We start from the raw sequence: 12819 nt of genomic DNA on the forward strand, positions 1-12819 counted from the left end.
AGTCGCTTTGAGACGTTGAACCCTATAAACCAATCCAATCAAGAGGCATCAACCACAATGCAAGTCATACAGCTATTGGCTTTCTTAGAAACTTTGTGGAAAGTTGGTAAAGTGAGGCAGTCACTTGATTGACTGATTGATTGACAGTATTCCTGGTTTCTAGCCCTGAACATGGGCCAATTTTTATTAGACTGTAAAGCTCCGTGAGAAAGCTGTATAGTTTTCCTTTGCAACCGCATGGCTGTGCTCAGGTGGATGCTAACGACTAATTACTCCCACAAAGGTATATACCCAGTTGCTCCTTCACTGGATGCATTCTTGTGGAACGCAGCCTCATATTTAGTTCGACATTATAGTCGGAAACCTAAATCTAGTCTAGTACAAGTGGACACTAAGCTGGCCAGTTTTATTTGAAGGCTTAACACACTTGGTTATATTGGACTGACACACTATTCTTAATACCGTTTTCACATTTGGACTGCACTCTTGCTTTTGCGACTACTGTGGCACAACAAAATTCCACAGCAGCAGCTCTGCAATTTTGACAGAGGGCTCCAGAGGATACACGTCACAACTGGACCTTCTAGCACACCACAAGGTGTCAGACTTTGAGCGATAATGAGAAGCATTTCATTACTGACCAGTACCTACCTGCATATTGGTTTTGTCTGCTGAAATCTGAAAGAAAAAAATGCTCTTGGAGCATACAAAACTATTGGGAAACTAAGCGAGATTGCAGAGCTTTTATTTCATGCTTAAGACCATATGCACAGATCAAGACACAAGGATAATACTAGTCTTCTGTGTGTGTGTGTGTGTGTGTGTGTGTGTGTATACATACATATATATATGCCACAGTAAGAATTCACAAGGTAAAGAAAAGCGGGGAGGTGACCCCAACAACAGTGCCAACTGTTCACAATGTGATATGCATTGGCCTTGCACACTGGAATGCTATACAGTGGGCCTTAAAGCACCCACCACGGTGGGTAGTATATGTGCAGAAGGGGACAACACTAGCGTTAGCAAGCTTCTAATGATTTTGTGCTCAGCACAGCTAGCACACAAAGTAGAAAAATTTTACCAGTAATTTTTTTTTCTTCTCAAAGTCCTCTTAATTAATTATGCGCAAAAAAGTGTACCTGAAAAGCTGCAAAGATCTGCACAGGGCATCTTGAAAGTTCGGATAAAAAGCAAGCCAGACTTTCAAATGAACACATCTCTCTCTTCTTAGCTGAAAGTGACTGCATAGCACTGTCTACAAAATATTACCGTATCTACTCACGTAACGAACTCACCTTTTTTCACAAAAGTTGATGTCAATTTGGGGGGTCATAAGCAGAGGGAAAAAAAAAATTGTAAGAGTCGAAAATTTGATACTATATGGCTGCCACAGTTTGTGTAGGTGTGGTGTTTAGAATCGTTCGCTTCAAAAGGTGTTTAGTATATTGCGGTGCGGTCTGATCATTTTGTGATAGCTGGCGGCGCCAGCCTATCACAGTAAGGTAAAGTGGACATGGTGAACGCCAGCCCTGAACATCAGGTGGGTTTTTTTTATGTGCGGTTAAGTGAAAAAACTGGGGGGGGGGGGGGGGGGGGGTCATTCGGCAAATAGTTACGGAAGTACAAATTTATGTGAAAACAGACAAGCCTATGTGTAATTATTTTTTTTTTTAATTCACAGCAGCCTCAGGAATGGCAGCAACAAGATGGTATTGGCCTTAAAATATGGAGACATCAAATTTCCGTTGTATGTTCTCTCTTTGCAATGATGTGCAAGACATCAGTGAGTACGGACCACTATGTGGAATTCACCTGAACTGGTAAATAACTTAAATTGCATTTTTTGTCCCCATGTAGTTTCAGGTTCCACTCGATGCAAGTGAATGGTGGTTGTGACTTCACAAATGTTTGAGATTATGTGAGACATGCAAAAAGTGCAATATAATTAATTGCTGCTTCATTAATTGGCTCTTCCTCTTGCTCTAGCCTACCCCAGGAGCTGCAATGATAGTGAACAAACATTATATTAAAGTTTTTTTATGTGTCACATGACCTCAAACCCACTTGTGATGTCACAGCCATCGTTTGAGCAAAGGAAAATTCCACATGATGATCAATGCTTACTAATGACTTGCGCATTTTGTGAAGGGAAAAACACATAATGAAAATCTTCGTATCTGAGATCAGTGTTTTGCATTTAGGTGCCAAAACAAAAAAAAAAAAGAAAATTACATCAGAATGACCATTGCAATGTGAATAGCATCTCTTGTGTCTATAATGTATGCTGTCTTCTTGCAATTTTAGTAGCTATCACACAAGTGCTCAATCGCAGAGCAATGCATGTCACAGGCTCACAATCACCTAGCGTTCCTTATGCACACAGATGCCCTGCCCAGATCTTATGCGAAAGCACACAAAGGCAATGCTGTGTATAAGCTGTAAAGAATGTGTTTCCTCATAAGGCAGAAGTGAGTCACAATCAAGCATTATAAGTAGGTAGATCATAGCAATACGTCACAAACCTTATTTGCTTAATTTGCCAGGAAGAAGACTTGCTCGTTTTTTATCCAAAAGTATTGAAGATGCGACGCGGCAGCACAATCTAAATAACACAAAGTAAGACAATGGCTGCATTCCATCAGAGCTATCAAGAAGCTTGCTGACAGATGTGAATCACAGCTCACTAATCCAACAGCCTCCAAGGTTCGCAAGATAGTAACCACAGCGTTAAGCTGATGCTCAAGTTGTTGGTACTCACAAGCAGTTGTACTCGTGCTGTACAAGTGTCACCAAACGAGAACGGAAAAAACCTTGCAGCCACATGGCCAAAATTACAAGATTTTCTGCTTAAAAGCAGATTACACATTCTTCTTCTTTGCTACAGTGGCAACATCTTGAAACCTAACCAAAGGGCCCACAAGAAGACCACAGCAGCTGATGCATTTTCTTTTTCCCTGCAGGATTCTTGACTTTCAGCAAGACAATCAGCTTTGCAATGTTTTTACAAGGTTAGCTGAAGTAGTGGTGGTCAGACATTTTCAGAGCATTTCCGACAGGTATGCATGCATTAGTGCTGCAGGAAAATATTTAGCCCAAATACACAGCAACTAAAACCAAGCCTCCCAACTACACGCATTGCAGAACAATATTTGTGCAATGCCCCATTGCAACGAAAGGGCGCTGGGGGGCTAAACCGTCACAAACGATGATTCAAAGATGTCAATTTACGAAAGATACTAAATATTTAAGCTCAAGAAAGTATGGTTACTCAACTCAAAAGGGAGAAATAATATTGGAATTACCAGAAATGAAAGCACAAGTAGACCCCAAAATAAAATGTTTACATCAAACTGCCAAAAACCTCTTCTCGTACTTTTGCATACACTGGGGACTTGGGGTGGCACATGCACAAAATTCATAAACATCTATACATGCATATTTTTATACACGTATATTCGTAACATATATATATATACTTTTTTCCACTCACAATTTCAGCTGATACTGAAAAAATATGACTAGTGGACAGAGCCTGCTCACAGTGGACCTGCATACCATAAAAGGACTGCAATTGTGTGGCTTTGGGCCAGGGACACTCGAAAGTACAGCAGTCCCTTTTGAGAACTGATCTCTAAGCCAAGGCTTAAAGAACATGGCAGTTGATAATTTAGACCAAGCAAAAAATTGAGGTCTTGGAAGCACACGCAAGACATGGAACAAAATTGATTTCTGGAACTGCTTGTGAAAATCTTGGCGATCAAAGAAAATGCAAGCTAAAATGTGCTACAAGAAAAATAGCTTGGTTGCACCATATTGTAAGATTGGTGGGATTTTCAGGTTTCAGATCCACTACAGCCAGCCTCCGACACAAAAATGTACACTTGCACAATAGAAGACGGTCCACTCCAGTGAACACTGCAATTACGCACAAGTGGGAAAAGAAGGTGGCAAAAGATTGCATGACAACAACCTGCTGAAAGGCGTTGAGAATCCAAAGGTGTGACTAGGTGAGTGCAGCAGCTGTCAGCCAACACAAGCTGCATGATTCATGGGCACTCATAAAATCTCTCCTGAAGTGAAAACTGGACTAGTGTGCGGCACAAAGTCTGATTGCATGGTTGGCAAGGCTCACTTGTAAGTGTTGACTTGTGAGCCAGTTAATCTGTTGATGTGTTCATTATCAAGCATGCAGTGGATGCCAGCTTACACGACTGCACTTGTACTCAAATTACACCGAATCTGTGGGACTACAGTGTGCTACTTTCAGATTCAGGTTTAAAGACTACTTTAAAGCCTTCACAAACATATTTTTGTTCTTGAAGGAGGAATGTGCTTGCATGCACAGGCAGCACCACACTGGCTTCCTATTACAACACTGCAGCTCTCATGGCATGGTCAGCAGCTTAAACGTGCCCTTGCATTACTATAAAGTATCCACAGCTGGATCCTGGAAATTTTTATAGAAGTTGAAATAAACTGTGCTCCTAAATAAAGAAATAGTGTAATTTTCAGTTTTAAAAAATGAAGCACAAGCACAATGTAAACTTTAGCACAGGGATTCTTTTATCCTAAGCCACAGCCAGCTCCTAAACCTGTCGTGAAACAGACATATAGCATCATGACAGAAAGGGCTCAAGGACTGTTCCTTTCAGATGAGGCTACTTATTCACTGCTTTTACATCACCTAACAATGTACCCCTTATAGGGGGCTGGTAGTATCAATCAAAGAGAGAGAGATAAAAAGGTTAGGTTAGAATATAGTATTTAGGTTTGGCCAAAGGTTTAACTTCAAGCCATCTCTGACGTCAATAATTTTAGTGAGGTATGATGCCTAGGGCATATGAATTCTGGCTTTCAAGGTCATGGTAGCGCCAACCTAATTTCGCCACTAAAAGCATTCGTGGCCACTTTCAAAATTTGTAAAAACTGCTACATGTTTTGAGCAACAAGTGAAACAAAGTTTGGCTGAAAGCATAGTGACAGATCACTCTCGGAAACGCAACATCTCTCAGTGAAAGCTAAGCTGAGCATGCAGAACATATACCCAGTAACATTCTCCCTGGAACTATTCAGAGGAAAATAAGAAAGAGCAGAGAGAGACGGAAGCCATGGATGAGCAAGTTTCTAGAAACTTTCTCAAGCATCACAGTAAGATAACATAGCGCAACAAAAGGAACACTAAAAAATAATGCAAAAAGGAATATCATAACAGTTTTCCAGCTTTATGAGCTCCTAATAAAAAAGATAAATACAAAGTGTAGGCATGAAACCTAAAAAAGGCAAGGTTCCTTAAACATAAAAAGTTTCAAGGCCCTCATATACACCGCTCGCATAAATAGCCAGATAACAAGCAAAATACTTACACACTGACTGTAAATTGCTACCTCAATCTGTTGACTAAAAAAATGCCTTTTGGTTTAAAAATAACTAATAAAAGCCAAGTGCAAATACAAATTGAAGTGGTTGTGAACATTACCTGCTGCAACAATGTGCAGGAAAATGCAGCAACAATGCCTTGCAAATACTGCAGACCAGATTATGCTTCAATAACTTTCCAATTTCACAGAAAATTCCATAATGATTAACGGATATAACAAAGCAAACATAAATCCCCTTGAAAGATCCCAAACACACAAACCTTGCACTGGTCACACAATGAATTGCGTGTCATTAACAAATGGCATTCGTCCATGGCAATGATGTTTAGTTTGTGTTGCTCTCACAAAGCAAAATCTAATGTCACTTGTGAATGATGGCACTGACAATGTGAAGAGTGCCATGTAAAAAAAAATGTATGCATGATAATAGTCAAATGTTTCATTGTAAAAAATTAATTACGTTTCAACTTTCTAAAAGAACTTGATAAATGGGTTGGGTTCATTATCGTTACCAGCCAGGAAAGTGATGCAAAGATGACCACAAGTAGGAAGGACATAGACAAGCAAGTCTTTGTCTTTTGTACTTGTGGTCATCTTTGTGTTGCTTTTTATGTGGTCCCACTTTCTAAAATTCACCCAAAAAGGTTACAGCAATTCTAAAGAAATTATTGTGAAATGCCCATATTAACAAGGCACAAAATGCTAGAGGCGCTTTGAATTTCACGTGTGATTTTCTCCGACTTTCAATTCATTCTAAATATCCCTGTCCTGCCGAGGCTTTGCCCTAAATGAGTTCCCAAAACACACTTGGTTGCAAGTGCCATTTTCAGTAAATACTATTAAGTTTTGCCACACAACTCTGGCAACAAATGGATGACATAGTGAAGGCCATTTGTTGGAAATGACAAATCTGTCAGAAGACACAGGCATAGGAAACCATTTTCCTCTCAAAGCAAATGCCAGCAGTCATTTTGCACGATGTGTTAAACCATTAAATTGTGTGAAACACTGTTTGGCATTCATTCTATGAAGCAGTTCAACTCCGCCATTCTACATGTCAGGCAAAGTGCAACTTTTGCTCTGTAAAATAAACTATTACCTTTTTTTTAAAACTTAGCAAAAGAAGTGAGGGCTACTACAATATTATAGTGAATTTATCTGACTGTCAGATGTGTAATGATGTTAGCTTCCATTCACATGCTACCAATGCAGCCACTATGGTATATGACGTGTGGCTGATATCACCAAAGGTTATAGCAAAGAAATACCAGGGCCTTTACAATTTCACAAGGTTTACCTGTGTACAAAACCAAGCATCAACAAGGTGAAATATCAAGAATAAATAAAATAGACGCGCTGTTCTTCAACCAGACAAAATGCTAAAGTAAAGCTTTTAAACACCCTTTGCAGGAACAATTCTTACATGACTAGAAGAGTACTGAAATAATTAATCTCTCACAATGAAACGTCAAGATGTGAAAGCAGCTCTAAAACCAGTAGCCGTCACCTGAAAATACTGCAACTGTACTCCGCTTCACACTTAGCGTGTAATGTTCTGGAGGGTATGCAAATAATGTGCCCGCAAATGCATATCACGCTGCCGCACATCACTCATACTTCTCGAAGCCTTGGAGAGGGTTTTGACGAAAACATAGAGTGGTATAAAAAGACATGCTCGACATTGCAAATCATGGACAAAGCAGTTAGGCATTCAGTTATTGAACACTCCGCTTATAATTTTCACTGACGGTGAATTACTTTTTGGGCATGGATGGAGTCAGAGCGAATAGGTGTGCCAGTCATGTATTGGTAAGCTGCACATCACGCTTACTTTTTGAGGCCTCGGTAAGGGGCAGGACGAAAGCATGGCATGAGGTAAAACGAAACGCAGGGTGTTGCCAGTTGTGCTACTTCAGCCTTGCCACAATGATAGATGCTTGTCTGTACTTTGGACAGTGACAAAATACTTTTTGGGCGCAGACGTAGCTAGCACAAAGAGGCACGCTAACTTTGACAGCATTGCATGCTATGTATGAGACGGAGTATACGTAGCTTTCACATTTTTGCTGGCAGAAAGCCAGAGCATGATGACCTCTCCTGGCAGCCATTCTTCCCTGGGGAATCATAGCAGACATTCACTCCAATACCTGTTTCGTTACAAGATTGTGGAATAGCTGCATTCTATGTTTTTTGCTTGCTTTGTGTGTTGTTATAAGCAGTTAAGAAAAAAAAGTTACTACTGTGCCTCCACTGTGCTACACACACAAAAAAAAATGCCGTGATAGCTACAATTACCATTCTGTTTAACCTTTTGCTTCAGGAGACAGAATTACATTCTGATGAGATTAGTAGGTAGGTGTATGAACTACACTCTTAAAACTTGTTGCTCTTTGGAATTCATGTGAGTGAGCCCTTAGGAAGCAATCTCTTTCATGATCAAAAATTCCTTCTCAACAAACTCTGCACGCCTAAAAACCCGAGAAATGTTAATGGTACATTTGCAGCTCACTGTACCACAGAGAAATGAACAGCAATCAATGAAAAGCACCGAAGTGGCTGGTTTACTGTGAAATTATGACAGCTGGGGAGGCTATGTGAGAAATCGGCACATAAAACATCACCAATGAAAAATTCAGCAAGTATCCTTGGCACTAACACAGCTTTCTACTTTCAGGCCCTATGTCTGAGCCAAGATTGTGGTGACCCGCAAGGTTATGACCTTTTATGGTAGCACAGGCATTTTCGTCAAGGTTTAAAACACTCCAATAAAATTAAGAAAGTGCTTTGCAAAAATTTCAACAGTATGAATGACATGACTTGATTCCCTAGAGAAAACAGCTTTAAAAAATCACCATACCAAGAGTTTCTCTTCCTTTTCAGATCTCTCCATAATGTGACAACAGAACATAAAATTTTCCTTATAACGTTACAGAACTACAACATTGAAATATGTTAAACTTGGGACAAAAATTCAAACAGGCATGGGAACAAACTGCACAGTTCATGTATCCAATGCAACACAACTTGCTACTGTGAAAAAAGAAAAAAGTGCGTGTGTGTGTGCAAGTATACATGTACCGTGGCCTCCTAAAGTGCGAGCCAAGATTTCAACGAAGTGGTAAACATTATGGGTATGTGAAACTGAATCAGTACTGCTGGCAGTTACCTACACCTGGAAGGAGTTCTTTTATTTCAAACTTACCAAATTACTTTATTAAAATTAATAAACTTTTAACACATACATTGCAGTAGCTATATTTGCTGCCTCAACCCAAGTGTGCCTTGACACACGGGTCACCTGCCATTTCCCTTGAGTGCACCTTTACCCACTGGCGAGTTTCTACTTTCTTCAACCGCTGAGAGGTTGAAAACTATTGAAAACTGAGACTACTGAAGATTTATGGCACAACTCTACAGCCTCACTGGATGACTCACCGGTCATTGGTTGAAAAAATTATCAATAAAGTCCTTATTACTTTAATCTGAAATTTCAAAGCCTTTAATCTTTTATCTAAAATCAAGGAATGTTGACAAGAAAACACGTCTAATACAGTTGTGTGTTTGATATGACACACCCTTTGCACAATAATTGGATAAAAAGCCAAACTTAAAATTCGAAGGATTTTTTTTTTCCTTTATGTGACTTTTATATAAAGTAAAACCTCGATGATTAAAAACTCGGTTAATTCGAAGTCCTGGATAATTCGAAGATCTGAGGTGCTATGTAGTAATACAAAAATCCCGATTTCGCCTCAGGTGGGTGAACTGACGGCCCTTTGGAGTCTAGAGGCAGCGCCGCAGAGTGATGCCGATGCTTGATTTGCGAAGCGCCCCATCCCCAGTACTTGCAGCACAAAAACCATTTCATGATACGGCTTGCAAACCACCGAAACACGCGCCTGCACTTGCGCTGCAGTCATTCTTGCTCGGTGCCAGTGATGGGTTGTATGGGTGCAACGTCGGCCTGTGCCATTTCTTTGGGTAGTGTGTTAAGGGGGTTAGGTTAACGGCTTCTCTGATTACGTAGTTTAAGTACTGTTGCGTATTAGTTGACAAGCTAGTACGCGCCCCATGCCGGCACCCGTTCCCGGCAGGACACATGGGGCTCCAGACATAAAAAAAAAAGTCGTTAATTCATTTGTAAATTGGTTCCGGTAAAGAAAATCCCAATTGCCTGCCGTTTATCCGGCTTAGTTGCGCGGGCAGTTGCTTCCTCTGATGAGCAGTAGCCAGTACGAGAGCGAACTTCCCACAAGCTCTGAGACCTACCTGCGTAGAGCCGGAATCCAAACTATAGGACTGTTTGCATTTTGGTTTGCCACTAGCCAGTAGGGCCACACTTGAGTGTGGAAGGCAGGGTGCAGGGCCATTTTTCCGCTTTTGATCTCCATTGGCTTCAGGCTACTGTCCTTGTAATTGCATCGTTACGCATTTGTTGCTTTGAGTTGCGCACAGCCCAATGTCATCCCGCGGGAAACTATGAAACAAAAGTGAGGCGATGGGACAAAGTGTGGGGAGGTGCAGAGGGTAGGGGAGGATGTATGCGTTGACTTATATTTGCAGTCAACTCCTTTTTTCACCAGCAAGAGCTATGAGTTGGGGTTTAGACTTTTATGCAGCAGCACATTCCAGCAACAAAAATTTTCTCCTGGGTCCCAATTTTTTTCCTGTGCTGGTTAATTAGAAAACCCAGTTAATTAGAATATTTTTTGCAGTCCCAATGGCTTCGAATTAGCAAGGTTTTACTGTATATGTGTATCAAGCCCTGCCAGATGTTCACGTATTACTGGAAGGCTTCCATGAACAGACTCTGCAAAATTTGATTACCTTTTTTTTTTGTCATCACTCTGCCTGTGGCCTTGAATAATTTTTGGTGACAACTGTTTTCGCATCCACAAAAGGCTCTTGACTGCATAAAGAAGTTTCACAGCTTAAACGTCAATCAGCTTAATGCAGGGCATAGACAATAAAAAAGTACTCATAATCCTGACGGTCGAGAACTATGAAGCCGTTCCACATATATGTCAGCAGTACCAGCTACTGCCTACTTAAGCAAACATATTACCAATTATGCTTTTAAAGGTAAGAGGCAAATTCTTGTGTGCAGGGGGTCGGCTGGGTACACTTAACAGAATAAAATGCAAAACCAAAGTTTCCCCTGCCATTCATTTTCCTCAAGGACACCACTTTTGCCCTACAATAAAGTATGAATATTTGCCACAGCACAGTGCGTGCACATGGCATGACCCAATTTCAAGTTACACAGTGCATGTGTTAACTGCAAGAGATATATGCTGAAACCTTAGTTATATGGATACTGAACATCAAAACAAATAAAAAAGGGCATTACTTTCATAACGCTAGCTTTAGTGTCCATGTGTTCTCCCTCTTCAGAATAGTATGTGAAATGCAAAACATCTGCAAAAGGACTGTGTGTTTTGGAAATACGACACCTGGTAGCGCTGCCTTACTGGCTATTGATGTGGTGTGCCGAAGTCCACACAGCTACAGCTGCTGTTGCCATGTGTGCGCATCGTGCAATCCAGCAGCGCCACAATTTTGGAGGTTTCATGAACTTCCTTCAGAAAATGCAACAACCATTCAGGCTACAACTATAACTTCAGAAACTGCACTTGCTCTACACATCCACCAACAATACTGCTTCAGTCTCATAACTGTGAAGTAATCCAATTATTTACTCTTATCTTTCAGTCCGTGGCTTACACTGAGAAATACTGTACATAAAGCGCAGAGCACAGTTACTACGTGGTGCTGAGGTAATGTTAATTATAGCCCATCCTCTGGAACAGACCAATCAAATGGAAATTAAAACTACCAAAGCTCGAATTTTTCTGGATATCCAACACCTATTAATAATAATAATAATAATTAGTACCAAGGGTGAAGAGGTGGCTACCCTGCATATGCACGAGGCTGCAAATAACAGTACTGGTGTGCTGACTAAATTAAAAAGCGCTTGCCATGATGAAAACATGCAGTTATTGTAGCTGTGTGATGGCCCTGTGAAGATGCAGCACGTATGCCCTAGCATATAGAGGTGGAAAGTAACAATGCTGGCCAACCCACTTTCGTTTCTTAACACTTATAACAATTATTTTAACATTTTTAACAGAAGTAAACAAAAAATAAAATTCTTTGGGGGAGAAACAGTATAGGAACAGAGAGCCTCTTTTAACTCCAGGATTCCCACCGTTTCAGGTATCTGACCTACAGATGCTCTCTGATGGTTCAGCAGCACAGTAGGGTCACGGTGTTTGTGGCGGCTTTCCTCCTCAGGGTGACCGCCTCTTTCTCTCATCATCCCCTGTCTTGCCCAAATCTTCTGGAGTGGCCAATACAATTGGATGGTCGTCTTGAAACAGAGGGTTCTTGACTTCCAACTCACCGCCCTGCAAGAAGAAAACATTTTGAAGAGGCAGAAAAAAGAGGAAGCAAATTTGGGACAAAAAAAAATTCAGAGGCAATACAGCAGAACCCGCTGATACGTCTTCCACGGAACCGTAAAAAAAAAAGTGTAAGAGCCGGGAAACAAAAAAGCCGGGAAGTAGGACAAATTGAAAAATCACAGTAGTGGGCAACTGAACACATTTATTGCCATGCTAGCGCTTGAAAAAATCGTGCATCGTTGTCTGTAACATTTTCTTGCGGCCGGTGAGCACAGCTCGCTTTTCCAAAACTTTCAGTACCGTGTGACTCTTGCAAACATACCTTCTGATAATGTCCAATGCCACTAGAGCCAATGTAAAGGTTAATTCTGGTTCCAGCAGCAGCTCATCCTCTTCGTCATCACTGTTGTGCGCGTCACACTCGGCCACAATCTGGTCAATGGACATAATCTCGGAGGTTGCAACGGCATCATCCACAGAAACGCGATCCTGTTCGCGTCAACCGCTTCCATGGCCATGTCGAGTTTGCAGTCCTCGGTGGTTCCAGGATGGCCTACAGTTCCCGGTTCTGCTGCGCAGTCTGTGTCGCCAAAACACTTCGTGAAACAGTTTTTGACCGTAGAGGCAGTGCCAATGCTCCATGCTGTGGCCAAATAGTGCATGGCATCCAGGATCGTAATGGCAGTTGGCTGCTGCTCGCTGTCCACACAGGCCAGGGATCGCTTCATGATGCACTTTCTGTAGAAATGCTTCACGTTTTTTATGATGCCAGCATCCAGGGGTTGAAGATGGCTCGTCGTGTTGGCCAGAAGGTACACCACCCTGACGTTCTACAGCGACGTAGTGTCCTTAGGATGCGCGGAGCAGTTGTCTAAAAACTAAAAAAAAGGACAACTTTTCAGCCCTGACAGCCAATCTTTGAGTCCATGTAAGACAGGAACTCTTCAAAAATTGAGCACGCCATCCAGGCCTTACTATTGTTCTTGTAGCGGCAGGGCAGGCACCGGATATTTTTCAGGCAACGTGGGTTT

The 12819-nt window shown here is 41.3% G+C and overlaps 1 protein-coding gene across 4 annotated transcripts in view; it reads right to left on the reverse strand.

Annotated features, from left to right (window-relative positions):
• Positions 1 to 729: 729 nt before the first annotated feature.
• The window catches only part of LOC144114374 (uncharacterized), a 68949-nt gene continuing 56859 nt past the window's right edge, over positions 730 to 12819 (reverse strand). For all 4 annotated transcript variants that reach the window (XM_077648066.1, XM_077648068.1, XM_077648065.1 and 1 more), the window contains exon 7: positions 730 to 11791. In XM_077648066.1, the coding sequence (XP_077504192.1) occupies positions 11675 to 11791 (117 nt within the window). In that variant the 3' untranslated portion in view covers positions 730 to 11674. The remainder of the gene's footprint in view (positions 11792 to 12819) is intronic.

The sequence above is a fragment of the Amblyomma americanum genome, chromosome 1, assembly GCF_052857255.1.
Source record: "Amblyomma americanum isolate KBUSLIRL-KWMA chromosome 1, ASM5285725v1, whole genome shotgun sequence".
NCBI classification, from domain to species: Eukaryota; Metazoa; Arthropoda; class Arachnida; order Ixodida; family Ixodidae; genus Amblyomma; species Amblyomma americanum.